General features: G+C 35.0%; 1 protein-coding gene across 1 annotated transcript; it reads right to left on the bottom strand.

The window, feature by feature from the left end:
- Positions 1-4,337: 4,337 nt before the first annotated feature.
- LOC128867646 (mucin-5AC-like) lies at positions 4,338-17,180 on the bottom strand. Its single transcript, XM_054109068.1, has 4 exons — positions 15,701-17,180; positions 6,610-6,885; positions 6,401-6,536; positions 4,338-4,645 (listed from the first exon to the last, which is right to left on the bottom strand). The coding sequence occupies exons 1-4, from the start codon at positions 17,019-17,021 to the stop codon at positions 4,579-4,581; spliced, it is 1,800 nt and encodes a 599-aa protein (XP_053965043.1). The 5' UTR covers positions 17,022-17,180; the 3' UTR covers positions 4,338-4,578.
- Positions 17,181-18,622: the final 1,442 nt, after the last annotated feature.

Raw genomic sequence — 18,622 nt, forward strand, 5'->3', positions numbered from 1 at the left:
TTTTGGAGATTTTGTAAGTAGAATTTCCTCTGATCCTGCTATTGGTGTGATTTTTTGTAAGCGGCATCTTTAAGGTGTGCTATTCCTATTAACAGATGGTGGTCACTGACGCAGTCAGCTCCTCGCTTATTCCTCATGTCTAGAAGTGATCGATTTGTTTTTCGATTGGGTGATACCCACGATATTTTATGTTTGGGCTTATACAGAAATATTGTGCCTCCAATGATCAGATTATTACTGAATAGGTCACCATTTTCGATCCTTCTGCCCAAGCCATGTCTACCCATAACACGCTCTAAGCTTTTATTGTTGTGCCGACTTGACCATTGAAGTCTTCTAATAACAGCACTATATCATCTTTGTTGGTATTGAATGATGCCTTTGATAGGAGACGGTATAATGGAAAAGCCAAAGGTGCACAAATTTCAACGATACCAACTTCCAAAGCAGCAAAATTCTTGCGTTCTTATGAATTGTCTCAATTTCTTATGAATATGAACGTTTTCAAAGTTTTGATGGTTTTTCAAACCATTTCCCATACTTTTTACTTCTCAGGCCCCTCCACTTTGCACATTCCCGGCTGCATGCACATTTACGTAATTGATTAACGGAAAGTAATCGCAATATTTTTACGGTCGAGGTGCAAATTTTCAATGTGCATTACGTTCATTTTAAGTACCCTTTCATAAAACGGCAAAATAATCATTTGAATAATAAACGTGGTAATAAAACTTTATTTAAAAACATACATAATATACTTATATATAAGTACACATAGACATATGTATGTATGCAGTGCACAAAATATTGGTATAGGTACAAAATTGTTCTTTGCTTGGCTCTTGTGCTAATGAAATCGTAGAGCCGCGATACACTTCTCTTATCAGCGACGTTAAAAGGTGTTCCTGCAGTGCAGCTGTAAATGCACGAGTATACTTATATCGTACATATACCTATAAATATACATACAAACAAGTGCAATTCACAGCCGTACAATTTATACGTACCTTTGCAGGCGCTCACTCGACAATAATTCGCATAAAAATAAATCAGTATTCGAAAAATTTAATTTAGCGGTGATAATAACACTGCGACTGCATTGCATACATTTTTGAGTAGGTAGCCAATCGTTTGGGGTGTAAGTGAATGCGAAAACCCTGAACCAAATGAAGCGAAACATATTTACACTCGATGCTGCTATTGCACTGGAATATTATAACTTCAGTCACGCAAAGGTTGTTCGTGTATTGGAATAGGATCTGGCGTTCTGTACTCGCTGGTGATTCATGGATTCCTGTACTTGCAAGCGCTTTGGTTGGTTGGTTAGAGTGGAGATTCATCGAGAATCCAGCTAGCGCTTCCGCACCATTTTGTTGCCACATCCTCGTTACCAACTTGTTTAACGGTTATTTACGGTTATTTGTTGGAGACTCTCGACAGCGGTTTGCCCAGGGTTCATATTTTGGAAATGGAAGAATGTTTTCTTTTTCTCCGGTTGTCTGCAACAGTGACAGTATGTGTTGTGAGGGATGCCCATTTTGGCTGCTTGTTCTCCGATAGACCAAAAGCCAGTTAGCAAGTGGCGAATAGGTGAAGCATCTGTTATAAATGAACATATGTTGGCAATGCGAGAGTAGACCCTGCCTGCCTTAAATTACATTTATTTGTAAAATAGTGAGTTACACCAGTCTAATGAGCTATAGCCATACTTGCTAGCGGTAAATCTTACTTGTTGTTGCTTTCGCAGATCTATTTTCCTTTGTCAAATTATTTTTTCATAAAACACCTATACTTTTAATGCTATTTTTAAACACTGTAAAATAACTTTTGGTTGTGCATTTGATGAATAAATAAGACAAAAAAGCAAAAAATTGTTGTGCTAAATGGAACCGTCGCCCACCCCTGAACCACTTTCGCTTTACTTCAGAGTGGCGTTCCATCTTCCTCATTTTAAAGTATATGCTTACGTGCCCACGTCCAGGTCCTCCTTTTTCATCCGGAGCAATGTGACCGACTGCATTCTCCAACGTTCAACGTTCTTGTTCCCAACGTCTGCACTGGAGAAAGGTGCTTCTAACAATGAAAACTCCGGATGTTTTCCTACAAACTTTTACAATAAATTGAAGATTAGATTTATAAGACTTTTTTTACCTGAAGTACCTGATCTCAGATGAAAAGTCTTGATGATGGCTTAAAAAAAGTAACCTTCACTTTGGTGATACATTCGCTTTTTAATTTTAGTTTTATTATATCTTGGTCATATTGGATTTCGAACGGCTGGCAATACCTCTACTTTAATAAGTCTCTTTGTTAAATTCAAACAAAATATGAAAAAATTAATCTTCATTCCATAATAAATATTAAAAGAAAAATCTGATTTTTATAACTTAAATTTTTACTTGGTACTTCAATTCGTACATTGAAGTGTTTATCGATATTTATTCAATATTCGATACTTTGTTCCGATACCAGAATCGAATAATCACTAGTTCTCCACTAACTTTCAGTGAGACAAATTTACAGGCTCCCAGGCTACCACACTGTTTTTCAAGCAGAGATACATAGATCTAGGTATGTATGTAACTGACATTTTTCCAAAACTGGCAACTAATCAGTCTTCGATGAAATCGATAGAGACAGACTCGAAATGTGTTCAAGAATGTCTAATATCTCTGCAATTTCTTCAGCCTAGCAGGAGCTAAAAATAATAGTTATTTCGAATTTGCAAATTGATAACTTTGCCCGAATTCTAAAATTTAACGAAGGAGTGGTTTCAGATGAGAAAGTTATTAGATGTGAAATATTTTTCCATTGTTTTCTCCGTAGATAACTATAGTGAGCGATATTTCGTAAAGTAACGATCAAACAATTTAAAGTTTGTGCTCGTTGTCAAGGTGACATCCCACACTAAAAAAATTAGTTTACTGTTTTTTTGTTTGTTCCATTCAGTTGTGAGTTACAGGGTGTTAACAATAGAATGAAACAAAGAGAAAATTCGCTACATTTTAAAGTTTTTCTCTGATAAAGGTGAAAATTGCCTGGTCTGCATTTTCGCTGGCCTAGAAATTTAAAAAAATCGATGTTGTGTTTTTTCGATATTTTGAAAGTATAGTATCTTAAGAATATACTGTGAAATTTTCATTCAGAAATTCGTAATATTATAGCTTCTACAGCCCATTAACTAATTAGAGAGCGGTCCGCGCGCTCCTGTACCTCAAACTGTAAGCTCATTTATCTCGAAATGACGATTTTGGGCCTGGTGTTGTCAAAAAAAAAAAAAAAAAAAACAACTATTCAACCGAATCGTCTGAAATTTTAATATGTTGTTCACGACATCAATGGCTATCGCCCGTACTACAATCATATTATGATTTCAATTATTTCGTACTTTTTTGATTAAAGAACTGAAACAAAGTCGATTTTTAGAGTGTCAAATTCAAAACCGCGCTATTTCGTCAAATTTATTTTTAACCTAGTACGGGGCATAGCTACAGCCATACTGATTAATCATTGTTTTGGTTTTTGTGTTTCAGATAAATAGAAGAGCCACAATGGATAACACCGTCCAGGTCCAATTCTTCGGGAGGGTCGAATTCAAGTCAAAATTAAAATTATTAAAATTAAAAAAGAAAAATTAAAATTTTGTATGTAAAAGAAGTTAAATAAAAAGTCTAAAAAATTTAAATATCATTTTTCATTTTGTTATTGTAAAAAAAGTCCTGAAAATACCATCAATTTTCGAGCTCTAGACCACCGGGACTCCTTACATTGAATGGTGTATCGGCACCATATACTTCAACAGCTAATTAAGTGCAATTTCGGTTTCGTCGATTCCATTCAGACATTTTTGTTTTTAAAGAAAATGTCCATAATGTCGATAAAATCACAGAAAAAATTGAAGTTGACCGGGATGTTAATAGCTGTAGCATCGCCCAGGAGCTAAAAATGGACCATAAAACAGTTTTAAGCGATTTGCGCAAAAATTTTACGCAAAATTAATGAATTTCGTTTTCCCCATGCTGATATAATGCTCGATGATTCGCAATTTGTGAATGTAGTAACATACAGCAACAACACTCAGATACAAGGTGAAGAAGAACATCTGTTTCAAATTACTCTAGCCATGTTCAGAACCAATTTGTGAATTAAAGAAGTACCCTGAATTAATAAGTATCCCTCATCTAAGTCAATACCGCAAAATGATTTATTGAATTATGAAAAGTTTTGATCAGTGCTGAGATTTTCAGAATCTTTTGTGTGCCAAAATCTATCGAACGAAGTATAGGTTTTGAACAGTGGCCAGTTATTTCGAGAAAGAAAAGAACATAAAATATTGCAATAACAAATATATACACGTTCAAGTGTATATATAATATTTATATTCATATATTTATATTTTATATTTATATGCATACATACATCAGTTATAAATTGTTTTATTCGTAATAAATTTTATACATAAATATAATATATAATTTTCGCATAGAATTTTTATAAAAGTTCATAGTGCATGTTATTTGAATAAATTATCGGTACAAAAACACTAATGATACAAATATTTAGTAAACAAAATAAACTTTATAAATAATCTCCAAAAATGAATGGTTTCGTAAGATTAGTAGTCATGCACGGAATTTGATTTGAGCTGTGAAATAAAAGAAAAAAAACGGTGGTTAGTAATAAGAATGAAAATGATAAAGGTGAAAATATTTACAAATGTTCAATTAACACTAATCCCATGTGGATGGGTCAGTGTCTGACCAGTTTGCTGAGAAAACTACTGCTCGGTGCATGTTTCATACCATTTGTTTATGATAAAATATTATTAAAATAAAAATTTTTGAAAAAATCTCTTCGGCTTTAACTAAGCTTAGAAGAAACCTTATGAATTTTTTCTGATGACCCATCCACATGGGATTAAGGTGCGACATGGGATTAGGGTTAAAAATTTATTTTGCAAGAAAAAACACTCTCAATAGTTGATTGATGAAATAATTTACATGAGTACATATTCAAACTTATGACAAGATTGCCCTTCAACAGAAGATTTCAAAAAATGTTTGCAGACACTTTGGGAAAATAGTCATCTCGAGAGCTAATCTTGGAGAAGCAGAATGAACGCAAAACTATTTTTTTCTTTTCTTTACTTTTTTTCCAATAAAGCCAATGGCAGACCTCCGAGTGTATTTTTGTCCTGAAAAAGCTCCTCCGATGCGCATTTTTTATGTTACCAAATTTCAATATTTGTAATTTAGCTTAACCCAACCGCGTCAACAAATTTTTTGTCTAACTAAAATTTGTTGTTAATCCTAAAATGGCATGAATTGAACTCTTCGTCTCTGGGTCTATGTACACCTGTTCTGGTAAATCTGTGGAGTAAAACATTTATATGCCCTCCAAATATTTAGTTTTCCTACTTTTATTTTGCTGTCTCTCGCCGTAGCCGAATGGATTGGTGCGTGACTACCATTCGGAATTCGGAGAGAACGCAGGTTCGAATCTCCGTGAAACACCAAAATGATAGAAAATGTTTTGTCTAATATCGGTCTACCCTCGGCAGGCAATGGAAAACCTCTGTTCGTATTTCTGCCATGAGAAGGCTCCTTATAAAAAATATTTGCCATTCGGAGTCGACTTAAAACTGTAGGCCCCTCTAATTGTGAAACAACATCAAGACGCACGCCACAAATAGGAGGAGGTGCTCGGCTAAGCACCCAAAAAGAGTGTAAGCGTCAATTTTACATACTTTAGTCTTGCCATAAGTTCTGTTATAAGTTAAGTCCGTTTCAATTACAATTTGCGTCATCGATTGACCACCAGGAGGCAGCCCCCGCCACAGGTAATGGTTTCGGCCACAAAGCTCGCGGGAACCAAGAATGACTAAGAAACAACGTTCCGAACTTCACAACGTCCACACAATAGCTCTCAAATTCACCAGACGCGGATCCGATTGTTATTCTCTTTGGGCCATTTTGGAGGGCAAGGTCCGAACTAAAAGATTCACCAGTCTCAAGGCGCTGAAAAAAGCCATTTTCCTCGATTTGCGATTAATTTCTGGACCGCCTCAAGGCCATAGTGAAGGCAAGACGTGGTCATATCAAGAAAAAGTAAATGAATTCTTAATTTTGTATTATTTTCACTCATTTCTTACTTTGAATTGAATAAAAGTAATTTTCCAAATTAAATGTATGGTTGTGCTATTGGTTTTTGCCACCTCCGAACAATTTTCTATGAGAATATTTTTTATGGCCGAAACATACTCGGAAATTTATCATTACTGATTTTAAAAATATAATTTGCTTTCTATCTAGTTTTTGTGCTGGGAAAGAGGACGGACCTGTTGCCTACCATCAAAAAGAAAAAAAAAAAAGATTACTACATAGTCCCTATCATTACTCACCGTGTTTGAATTTTTACAGTTTCTATGGCATTCTTCATAAGGTGTTCTATATCTGTATTTTGTCCTTTAAGCTTTATTTCATCGCATAAGGCCTGGACAAATGGGCTGCCCTTCTCGGTGCGGTACGAGACATACCCTATAAAAGGTAGCATTAGTGGGTGATATATATGACTTTTTTTTTAAATTAAGAATACATAAAGGAATAATACCTTCAAAGGTACTGTAACATTTGAGTATTTCACTGGGAGATCCACGTGGCATAGAAGCATCTGTCTTATATTCACCTGGTACAAGTGCACCCTTGCAGGCTTGTATAATGAATATTTTCGGCTTCTCCTTGAGACTTGGTACATCCAGTATGGGATGCAGCATTGCTTCGTCAACGTTATATTCTCCATCGCTGGCCGCAACCGAATCATGAGCGCTGCCATGACTTAGAATGGCAATTATTAGACAGGAATAATTGGTGTAATCCTTTTGTGTTACTAAAAAATAAATAAAAAAATTATTTAGAGGTGGATTAGTGCAACAAACACCTACATATTTAAATACATAAAGGAGGAAGACTTATTGAACTACCAACACATGTGTCGTAAAAAATTTTACTTACATACTTACCTGTTCCTCTTATCTTAAAATTTAAAGATTAAAAAAAAAATGAAAATATAAAAATAAGACTAAATTTAATTTTAATTTTTTTAATCGTATCTGCTTTAATATTTGAAATAGCGATTAAAGATTTTTTAAAATAAAGAATTATTTTTGAAGTGAAACTTCTTGGGCGTCGATGGACGAGCGAGAACGGAGAGTAAAATTTCAAGGCAATGCAACATTTTAGGCATGTTCGTTCCGCGAGAGAGAAAAAAGATATAACGTAGAGGAAGAGGAGAGAGAGAGCTATACCTTATATATTATATATCTTAGATACACTTTAGGCTATTTTTCCTAAGATTTTCCTTGTTGTTGCTAATTTCTAGTGAGAAATAACACTGCCTAATTTTTGGCGTTATATTTCCTTGCCTACTATTTGGGGCGTCTTTTGGTCCCAATTTTTTTGTCTTTTTTTTTTTTTTTGGTGCCTACTTTTTGGCGCTTAATTCCGTTTCCTAGCTAGTGCTTGTGCGTACTATTAAGTGCTATTCATTCCGGCCTCGGATTTATTGATATTGCCTTGCGGTGCCGTTGCCGCGGTCCTGGAATCGCTGCGTTTGTGCGGGTGATAAACGTTCGGAGTAGTGCGCGTTGTTTCCACGGTTTGTGTCCGGTGTTTACCTACACCGGTCGACCCTTTTCCGTTTTTTGTAAATTTTGTCTAGTTGTATTCTCTGCAAATGATGTGAATTTATTTAGATATATATTCTTTCTCTCTCTCTCTCATTCTCTCACGGGTCTCTCCCTCTTTCTTGGCTGCCTTGAAAGTTACACTTCTGTTATGTGTACTACGCTACACGCACTTTTTTATTTATTTGTTGCCTGCGGTCCATCTTTTACTGACAAAACTATCCAATAAGCAAATCAGCTGTTCAGTAATCCGCGTAACAATGTAATCCTGATTAACACCACCATCTGTCTAGGGTATTAGTTTCTTCTACAAATGGAAGGACCTACAGTTGTACATTTCCGAACGGCAGGTGGTTTTTTATGAGTTGCTTTTTCGTACTCTCAAAGGTTTGCCATTGCCTGCCGATGAGCGACGGCTATTAGAAAAATTTGTTTCTATTATTTGATGTTTCGTGCACGGAGTCTTAGAAAGCCATTGTAAATTTTTTCTTTGTACGAATTTTAAGTTTATACGAAATTATACCATTTTTTTATTTGCATCTTTGACTTAAGTTTCTGAGTTTGAATAGAGTACGAGTAATCAATTTATAATAATTCTGTTGCCGTACACGATAATATGCCGACAGCCCTTCTTGTTACCGTTATGAAGCAAAACACATTTTAAGTTTCTTGTGCTGCTGTCTATAAAAATACGCCAATATTACAAAAAAGGACTAAATATTTCTCTTCAGAAAAATACCTTAACAGATAACTTTCTCGGGTACATTAGAAAGTCAAGTTGGCTTCCAGACTAAAACAATTTTTTTCTTTTAAACGAAATGCTAAAATTTCAGAAACTTCTTCTTATAAGTTTAGATATCTTACTAAGTCATTTAGTCTTGTTTGATTTAATCGTTTGAGTTGACTCAAGGGTAACACCACTCTACACGCATAAAATAAACACGATTTTTAAAGAATTTTTTTGTGTAGAAAGAAAAGGAAAACAATCACTCTGATTTGGGAAGTTATTACTTATATACTAAAATACAAAACTACAAAGTTTGATCGAAAAATTTTACAAAATGGCGGCATTGGAGACATTTTTGTAATGTGGTTTCTCTTGAAGGAGCTCCGCGGCACGCAGCACAGAGGGTGCACATTTTAATCTGGAACAAGGAAATTTTTTTTTCTTAATCTAGATAAAAATAGCTAGAGAAACACATAGGGGATTTAATAAATATTTATTTTTGTGGAATTAGCAAGCATTTGAAGGAAAATACTCTATTTTGGACTAAAAAAACGGCACTTAAATAATTATAACAATCGTTTAAATTAATCTATCGAAAATCCCCTACGCTCTTCTCTTAAGAAGGTTATTATACAGACGTAGTGAAAAACCTGATTAAAAATATTTAAAATTGTTTGAGTTATGCTGCGTGCCAATTTCAGAAAACGTGTTTTGAGAAAAACGCGTTTAAAGTTTGGAAATTTGGAGAAATCGTTAGGTAGCAGTCACTAACGCTTGGTTAAAAGCTTAAAATATTTATGAAATAAACTTCGGTAACGTATAAAACTTTTTGTTCTGTATTTTAAAAGGTTCAAAGAATTTTTTAAGCTTATAAAAAAAAAATCAATTTTTTGAAATTTCTACAGTGGTGTTACCCCTTAATGGTTTTGTATGTAGTTTAGGATCATTAGAGGATTTAGATGTGTTGGCTTGTACGTCACATGATTTTGAATTAGGTCGTTGAGCAGAAGATGAGTTAGAATATGACCATTTACGCAGCGCAGAAGTGGCAATCGGTCTGATGAATTTGAGGTTTTTGCCAGATCATACAAGTAAATGTGTCAAACTTCATTGAGATCCTTTTTCATTTGACCATTGCCGCAGACACTCAACACATTTCTCACAGACAATTTTGAGGTGCCCATGCCCTGTCTTGATTGCACAAAGTTATTTTAAATACGAAAGAAGTTTAAAATACGAAGTTTTTACGAATTCTGATCTGAGTTTCTGACATTTTTCAAAGATATATTTGCCACAAATAACACAAAAACAACCATTTGGAATTCACAGAGAGAACGTAAATTCGAATCTCGGTGAGACACCAAAATTCTAATAGCGGTCGCCCCTCGGCAGGTAATGGCAAACCTCCGAGTATATTTCTGCCATGAAAAAGCTCCTCATAAAAATATCTGCCGTTCGGAGTCGGCTTAAAACTGTAGGTTCCTCCATTTGTGGAACAACATCAAGACGCACACCACGAATAGGAGTAGAAGCTCGGCCAAACACCCAAAAAGGGTGTACGCGCCAATTATATATGTATATATATATATATATATATATATATGTGCCTTAGGAAACTACAACTTCACGTCATCTTTCAGGCAGCATACGGATTCCTCTGACCGAAAAATTCGAGTTCTTTTGACTTGATCCATTCATTGAGCCGGTTTGCGATGCACTCGTAAGAAGTGAACTGCTCTCCAGTAAGGGCTGACTGCATTGATTGGAACAGATGGTTTCCCAATTCAGTCCCTCTAAATATTTCTGGACCGATTTAGCAATGTGTGGCATGGCGTTGTCATGCAGCAAAATCAGTTTGCCATGTCTACCGTCCCATTACGGCCGCTTTTCGATCAACCTCATTAGCTGCAGTCGGTAACGATCGCCAGTGATGGTTTCAGATGGTTTAAGGAGTTCATAATAGTTGACAACCTTCTGATCCCACCTGATGCACAACATAACCTTTAAAGCATTCATTTTTTTTCGCTGTCGATGGACGTTGTTCACCTGGCAGGGCCCAACATTTTCGACACTTAGGATTATCATAATAGATCTATTTTTCATCGCCAGTGTCGATGCGATGCAGAAAACCTCTTCTTTTCTGCCATTCAATAAGCATCTGACACGTCACCAAACGTCTCTCGATATCTCACTCCTTCAATTGATGTGGCACCCAGTTACCTGCTTTCTGGGCCATTCCCATCGCGTGCAAACGTTTACCGACGGTTGATCTATCAACATCCAACTATTTAGACACATCCAATAATTGTTTTCCTTGAGTATCTTCGAATTTTTTCGGTGCCCCTTCGCGATTTTTATCACTCACGTGGCAATTGCCACTTTGGAAGCGTCGAAATCACTTTTTAAAAGTTGTATTTGATGGAGTGGGATTACCGATTCATATACAAAAGGATCTTTACGCTTCTAACGAATGTCAACTACTGCGATCGAGACCTCACATATAGACCTTGAAATCACCAGCAAATTATTAGAGCGAACACAAAAATGGTATCAACAGCGACACCTTTTTTACGAGGGCGGAAACTTATTCCCATACTACTGCATCTAACCTTAAATGGAATGCCTCCAAAATCCAAGTGAAAATATACAAAGGTCGTTTAAACAAGTCCGTACAAAAATAAAGTAGGCTTGTACACTTCATTTAACACTGTTCTACAATATTTTGTTGATCCCTTACGAATAATAGGATTTGTCCAAGTCTGAAGAGTAGCCATTCGCAATGAAAAAAAGATCCTCATAAAAAATAATTTGCCGTTCGAAGGCGGCATAAAGCTGGTCTTACCTGGTTGCTCCAACATTTGTTGAACAACATCAAGCCGCACCTCACAGATTGGAGGAGCTCAGCCAAATATATATATACAAGTACATATACATCCGTGGTCAATTCATTAGAGATTCGATATTTTGATCAGTTTCGACCAACAATTTTTTTTTTTAATTTTAATAACTTTTGTTTTTTAAATATAACTCGTTCTACACTAAATATCAAACAAATCAAAATTTTAAACTTTGTAAAAAACATATAAAAAAAGTAAGCTAAGCATTCAATTTTCCACTGATACAAGTGTATATAAGTGTGTACAGCTACGGTTATAAATATTATTACATACATATATGTATATAAATCAAAATTTATAAAAATTTTTATCTTTCCTTCAGTAAATTTCGCCATTGACAGTTCCCAGTATCAACAATTTACATATACCCACTTACATGCATACCTACAGGGAGGTTTGCAGAACTGATCGCAAAGCACCAAGAGAATCGCTTGTTCTATTTTGTTCGATCAGATATGAAAAGAGACTAGTCGCCTTTAAAACATAGCAGATACAGAATGAGTTTAATTGCTTTTTACTACCGGGCATTGTTGCATTTTATACTCTAATTGTTACAGAATGAGTGTAGCGGATTACTATACCTATCATGTATGTATATATCTATCATGTACAATATAATATTTGCCTTTTATGGCTTTTAAAAATGTTTTCCCACAATATTTCAATACGCATATTTTAGGTTTTGCATGCACTAAAAGTGGTTATAGGTAACAAAAGTATTTCAATATTTTACTATTCCAGGCATTAGAGAAAAAGAATTACCCACTTTGCACTGTGTACATGCATATACATACACATATTTATGTACATGTAGGTATAAATCTAAGTAAACAATCGATTTTATGAAGTATTTTTAACTGTCGAATACGGGGCACAGAATAGATTTTTTTAGTTTTTTTGTTTTGCGTTTCTACTGAGTCATTTTGTACATATGTATGTAGATAATTCCTGGAATCACCGATTTACATACATACCTACAGAAGCAAGCATATGCATATAAACGAAATCAGTTAGTAATCGCATTGTATATGATACTATATTATCAAGTTGGTTTCCGTAGCCCATTATAATTGTATGTGCCTGCCAGCAGTTGGTTTAGCATCGACCATCCCTCGTCAAACAATTCTTCAGCCTTGATAGATTTCTACGTGCAACCAAGTACATATATAAAATCGTAGTAAATTTCTTCGAAAGGGCATCACCCAAATATTTTATGGCCCCGATTTAAAAATCTTTTACATGATTAGAAAACCTATAGGTCGTAGATAGTTGGTGTGCAACCAAGGCCATACAAGTTGGTGTTGCTCCATCAGCTGATTGGAGCCTGATTGTCAAAGCGAGAGTATTTGTATCTTCTGTCGCTCTTCTTTCTTCAGTTGAAATTCGATAAAAGCCCACCAAATTGTTGTAATTGTAGTATCGACATCACCTTGTATAGACTCACCTTGTGAGCAACACTCGTTTTATTTTGGTGTTGCCACCTGTTTGCTTAAAGAACAGCAATTTATTAAAAAAACAGGCATTATTACAACATGAGTAGCAAGGTAAATGTTTTAAGAAGAATCTATTCGGAAAACAATTTTTTTGATAGCGTTGCCACCTGAATTATAATGCCACAATATTACATGTCCCTCTCTCAACTCTTCTTAAGATTGAAAACCTTTTTACACATTTTAAAAGGCGTTTGAATTTACTGAATGCGGATTAAAACCATAGAGGTGTAATCGTTCCTCCCGGCCATCAATCCTTAGTGGGACATAGGACATCAAGAGGTGTATTCATTGTAAAAATAAGCCACAAAATATCAGAAAATACTGAAGAAACCAAACTAACGTTTTTAAAAAAAGAGTACCTTATCTAGTTACATAACGTCAAATATAGCAAATAAGTTGTTCTCTAAACAAAATAGTCCCACTTAACAAAAAAAAAACTCATAATATAATTGTAAATAAGCATCACACATTTATTTAAAAAAAAACGCATATTTTAAAGACAATTTGTCACGCATTAAAGTTCTTTAAGTGATTCAATAAAAATTTGGTGTTTTATTTGGGCATTTTAGTGCGTTTTTATATCCAAAGCTAGGCAACACTGCAGTAGCGAGAAAGAGATTTGACTGCCGGAAGCAGAAGAACACCAACAACACCTACAATCGCGGGCAATGCCACCAGATGTTAAAAAAAGTAAAGCTAAATAAAACTGAGTGAATTATTTAACTAATTATTAAAAAATGTATATTTTACCAAATTATAAACATTACATTTTAATTAGAACAGGCTAGAAAAATGTCATGAAGAAAGAACTAAAACTCCGAGACTAAATAACAAAAAAAAAGCTAAATCAAGTTACGAAAATGGTAATCTGGCCATACTGGAGCTAAAATCACGTAACTCGTTGTCAAATTCGCTGAGAGCAAAGTAACGGGACCACGATAGGCGCCATCTCATTATTCTTTCCATCATGGAACCAACCAATAATGGCTGAGAGAGCGAGAAGTTCCATTTCAACAGCTCATTCGTTTCCACGGTAATCAGTAGCAAACCGGCTTGCTCTAGTAGTAGTTTGAAGATCAAGGTACACTACCAGATGCGCAAGATTTTACAGGTACGCAGTCATGCACTTTACAACTCAAGGCGACTCTATATAAAATCTATACATATATCACTAGAACAGCTGGTTTTTTTTTTCTTTCCTGCAATCGTTAGTCGTTTTAATATCAAAGTGATTTGCCTTGCAGTGGTTTTTTCGTTTGTTTCTTTATTTTCATTGTTTCTGGTTGCAATTTGGACATTCAATAAAAAAAAATACATAAACATGTTTCACCATGCTCTCACCTTTTACGGAGTCTCTTGCTGTGATTCTTTTGTCAGTGCTCTCAGAACGTTAGTTGACGCTAAAGAGGCCCATATGCAAAACATCTCTTTTGGTTTGATAAAAACAAAAATACAAAATCTGAGTAATAAGTAACCCTATGAAGCTATAATCCCGATTTGCTTCTTCACAAAGCCCAATAAGAATCAACTTAGCATAAATTGCTTTTTGTTTGGTTACATTTCTTACCCCAGTTTCGTTGGGGTACAGAGCTGGATTGCGGTCTCTCTTAGCAACAAGTGCCTTACATTTAATTTAATTTTTAACAGAACTTTTAGTTAGAACAGAACTTCAAAGCGATCTATGTAAGCAAATGATTGTTTTAATAGAGCATCAACACTAAAGAATATAAATTAATACCTTCGAATTTGGATTCAAATAATATCTATGTTCTTATACTTATAAATATAATATACAAATACAATGTAAATATATAATAATAATAGTATGTGGAACAGAAGACAATTTTCATAACTCACCAAATTATGAAAAAATGTAGAGCGATTCCATGTTAAGTGATCCAAGTATTTCAGACAATGTCGTCAATTATGTTGAAAACTTAATGAGAACTAATCTGGAAATGTTTAAAATTTGTTTTTTAATAATTTTGAGATTTATTCATTGCTGGCAATTTTGGTATAGAGTTTTTTGAAGTGATACATCTTCGGTTTATTTTAACATTTTTATAAATTTGGTAGTGCTTTAGGATAAATTACACTTTTTAAAAAGTTTTCGAGTAAAAAAATGTTTCTTTCACCATTTTTTAAAGCGTTTCTCTTATTTTTTTCATTACTTTATTCATTCTCTTATTTTTTTCGTACTTCATTATTTTTTTCACTACTAGCTTTGACTATGCGCAGTAAGCCCGGATATGCTCATAGTGGATTTCCATAACATTTCGAGTTATATTCCAATACGTACAGGGAACCACTGCAAAATCAGTGCAAAATACTGCTCTATCGAAGCTCTAGCATTCGAACTCGTACCTATGTTACGTATTCAAATCTATCGACGTCTCGCCACGTAGATACCATATGTTTGTATGTATACACAGAACAGAGATACCCTAATAAGCAGATACGCCATATTTTTCACTGGCACAATGTACATATTCGAATATAACTCGAACAGTCATGAGAATCTCACTATGAAACTTTCAGGGGAGTGTTTTTTAACAATTTCAAAAAAAACAAAAATGTTTCCCAAAATTTTTGAGCAAAATAATAAAAAAAATTCCAAAAAAGTGGAAAAAAATTTGTTTTATATGTTTTATTCCAAAAAAATAAAAAAACAAATAAAAATTTAATTGTTAAAAGGAACTGAACATATTTCACTTTAGCTCACTCACTTCTCCTCTAGCGAACATTGAATAAATCACAAATTTATAAATATTTTTTTTAATTTGTTGTCAGCTTACTTCTTATTAAACTCAAGCCTACAGAAAAATTGAGAACAATTTCTAATATTTTTGGACCACTCCACATGGAATCACTTTGTGGTAAGTGTAACACAATAAATACTTACAGGATTTCACAACATCCTTGATCTTTTTCACGGTTGGATTCTTGATGGTGTTCACATTTAATTTATACTTCTTGAAAGTCTCACATATAAGCTTCGCATCATAGTCGCTACCATCACGTTTCTCGAAACGCTCCTTATCGTTGAAGTCCACAGAATTGAAAATGACGGCATAGCCAGGTTTTAATTTCGACTTCTTACCAATCGCGCCAGCGCTTAGTGTTTTCTGAGGCTGAGTCTGAGGCTGTGTCGATGATGTATAGCTGATATTTTGCGATGTAGGGTTTGTTATTACCCTTTGTTGTCTAGTTGTTGTTGCTGTCGGATTCGCATCGGCTGATGTATGCCTTTGATATGTAGTATTCGATGCGGTTGAAGGATTTGCATATACCGAAGTATAGGCTGAAGCTAAAGGTCCACGTGCACGATTGGCATAGGGTGAGACATAGCCTGTTGTTGTCGTCGTCAACGAAGGTGTTGTTTTTGCACTGGAAAGTGGTGTTCGACTCACGGCAAAGTTTTTAGTGGCTGCGCTTGTGACTGCTCTAACAGAGGGGCTTGCGGGGGCAATTGAGGCCGTATAATTACTGTTGATGCTCTTTGGGCTACGGTTCGAATTGACCAGCGAGGAGGGGTATACGCCAGTGGCAGTTGTTGTTGCATTGCGAGTTGTTTTACCCAAAAGCGAGCTGTTGATAGCTGATGAATTGGCGCTGATAGTTGTTTTGCTCAAGGGAGACTTGATGGAAGCCATTGAAGTTGTAACTGGTGGCAGTGCCCTAAGTGGCGAGAGTGTCCGATAGTTGTCGGTGTAATTGGCAAAAGTCGGATTACTGTTGGCGAAATCTTTCCATGCTGCACCTGGCTTCATTGTCGTCGCCATCGCCGTCGTTGTTGTCATCTTCGCTGCTGTGCCTGTTTGATTAAATTTTGTGCGCTGTTGTTGTACAAAGGAGGTCTGAGTGTGACCGTTTGTTTGGGTAACGGTAGTCTCCTGTTTGGTCCAAGGTGTTGAAGACTTAAAAAAGGTGGCATTAGCTCCGGTTATATTCAGCAATTCATCCAATTCCTCTTTGGTCGGTGTACGGCGTATAGAAAATTCGGTGACGCCAGCTGTTTGCTGATGCGTCACCGTTTGTCGCACAGTTCGCTGTGTAATTTTGTTGCGTTCATTGTCGTAAATGGTTGCACTTTGCTCGGTCGTATTTGTAGTCTCCGATTGCGCAGTAGCAGTGCGTACTTTCATGCGCGGATCCTGAAGCACCACGGCATTGCACTCCTTGGAATCTTTCGGATTCTTTTCCTTCGAGCTCTTCCAAACCATTTTGTCACACAGCTGCTTTTGGTGAATATGCGAAATTAACTGTTTGTGGCAGTATGAAACCACACCACATCACACCACTAATTTTATCAACCGCGTTAGATTAGATAAGAGAATATTTTATGTTTTTGATCGACTGTGTCGATGCGCTACACTTTTGACAAATGGTGCGATCAAGTGATCAAAAGAAAACAAAAAGAAAAATAAATATTATGCAAGAAGAAGTAGGAAAATGAAGCAAAAATATGTTTACATACATACATACATTCATAGATTGGAACACATTTACTTGGTTCAGTTGTATTATTTTATTTTATATTTTATTATTTTATACTATTTCAAACCATATATATTATTTGATGTTATATTATATTAAAGTTCTGTGGAATAGAAGTTATTGAGAAGCTAAGAAGCGCGAAGAGAAGCCAGATGGAAAACGAAATTTTTGATTGCGCCTAATTTGATAAAGAAATTCCAACTGTTTGTGGGTAAGAGTACATAAATATATTTTAACACCTAAATTTAGATTCCTTTATAGATTTGTAGGTAGAATTATAAAGCCGTTATAAATATTTAAGCAGGTGAAAACATACACTTGCGGACAGCTGTTGCTGTATTATAAGCACGACATTTTGACAGTTTCAACTATGATACTTTTATTTTGCTCTTTTACTTTTCATCAATTTTTCACAAAAGCATAGATCATTCTACAACGAATATCATATACAGTGGCTCAATAAAGAACTCGGATACCCAAGTGATACGGTTTTAAAACTAAAAATATCTAAATCGAAATCTAAAACGCAAATCTAATGCGTTTATGAAGCACATTTATTTTCATTCTTCAAGAGTATTTTTCAAAACTACAAAAAGCATAAGCAAACTTCATAGAACATAAGAACATAGAACATAGAAAGTACAAACATAAAACCTTAGCAAAATACATGACAAAAAAGAACTCGAACATTTATATAAAGCAGAGTTAGGCAAATAATATTTAAGAAAAAAGAATATAGTAAATATTTAGTCGGCAAGCCTTTACCTTTATTTTTGACGTGATAACGTCTTATAATTCGATTTAACAGGCTGCACGCACGAAAAAATGTGTCGTTACCTTGCTCATTAGTGTTACCTTGCTCATTAGTGTTACCTTGCTCATTAGTGTTACCTTGCTCATATGTAGTTACCTTGCTCATTAGTGTTACCTTGCTCATATGTAGTTACCTTGCTCATTAGTGTTACCTTGCTCTTTAGTGTTACCTTGCTCTTTAGTGTTACCTTGCTCATTAGTGTTACCTTGCTCATTAGTGTTACCTTGCTCATTGAATTGCATGAACTGCAAGCGAAAGCGCGGAACGAACGACAAAGCAAACGAACGGCAACGTTCGACATCTTGCTCTCTCCTACTTAAGTGAGCGTATATATGTATGTATATGCGCATATGTACATATATAAATTCACGTATTTGTATTTGCATATGCCTTCTTATTTATTATTATTAATTTGATTCACTTGAAGAATTTAAAATAAAACCAAGTTTGTTAATAATACCTGTTGTTTTAATGTTATTATTAATTTTTTTATTATATATGAAGGAAAAAATG

Source organism: Anastrepha ludens, chromosome 6, assembly GCF_028408465.1.
Source record: "Anastrepha ludens isolate Willacy chromosome 6, idAnaLude1.1, whole genome shotgun sequence".
Classification (NCBI taxonomy): domain Eukaryota; kingdom Metazoa; phylum Arthropoda; class Insecta; order Diptera; family Tephritidae; genus Anastrepha; species Anastrepha ludens.

Bases quoted from the DNA above. Each gene is read 5' to 3' on its own strand.
- LOC128867646 (XM_054109068.1), bottom strand. From the start codon at position 17,021: ATGGTTTGGAAGAGCTCGAAGGAAAAGAATCCGAAAGATTCCAAGGAG. The intron at 6,537-6,609 runs GTATTATTCCTT...TACCTTTTATAG, and splicing joins ATGTTACAGTACCTTTGAAG to GGTATGTCTCGTACCGCACC. The intron at 4,646-6,400 runs GTGAGTAATGAT...TTTATTTCACAG, and splicing joins ACTGTAAAAATTCAAACACG to CTCAAATCAAATTCCGTGCA.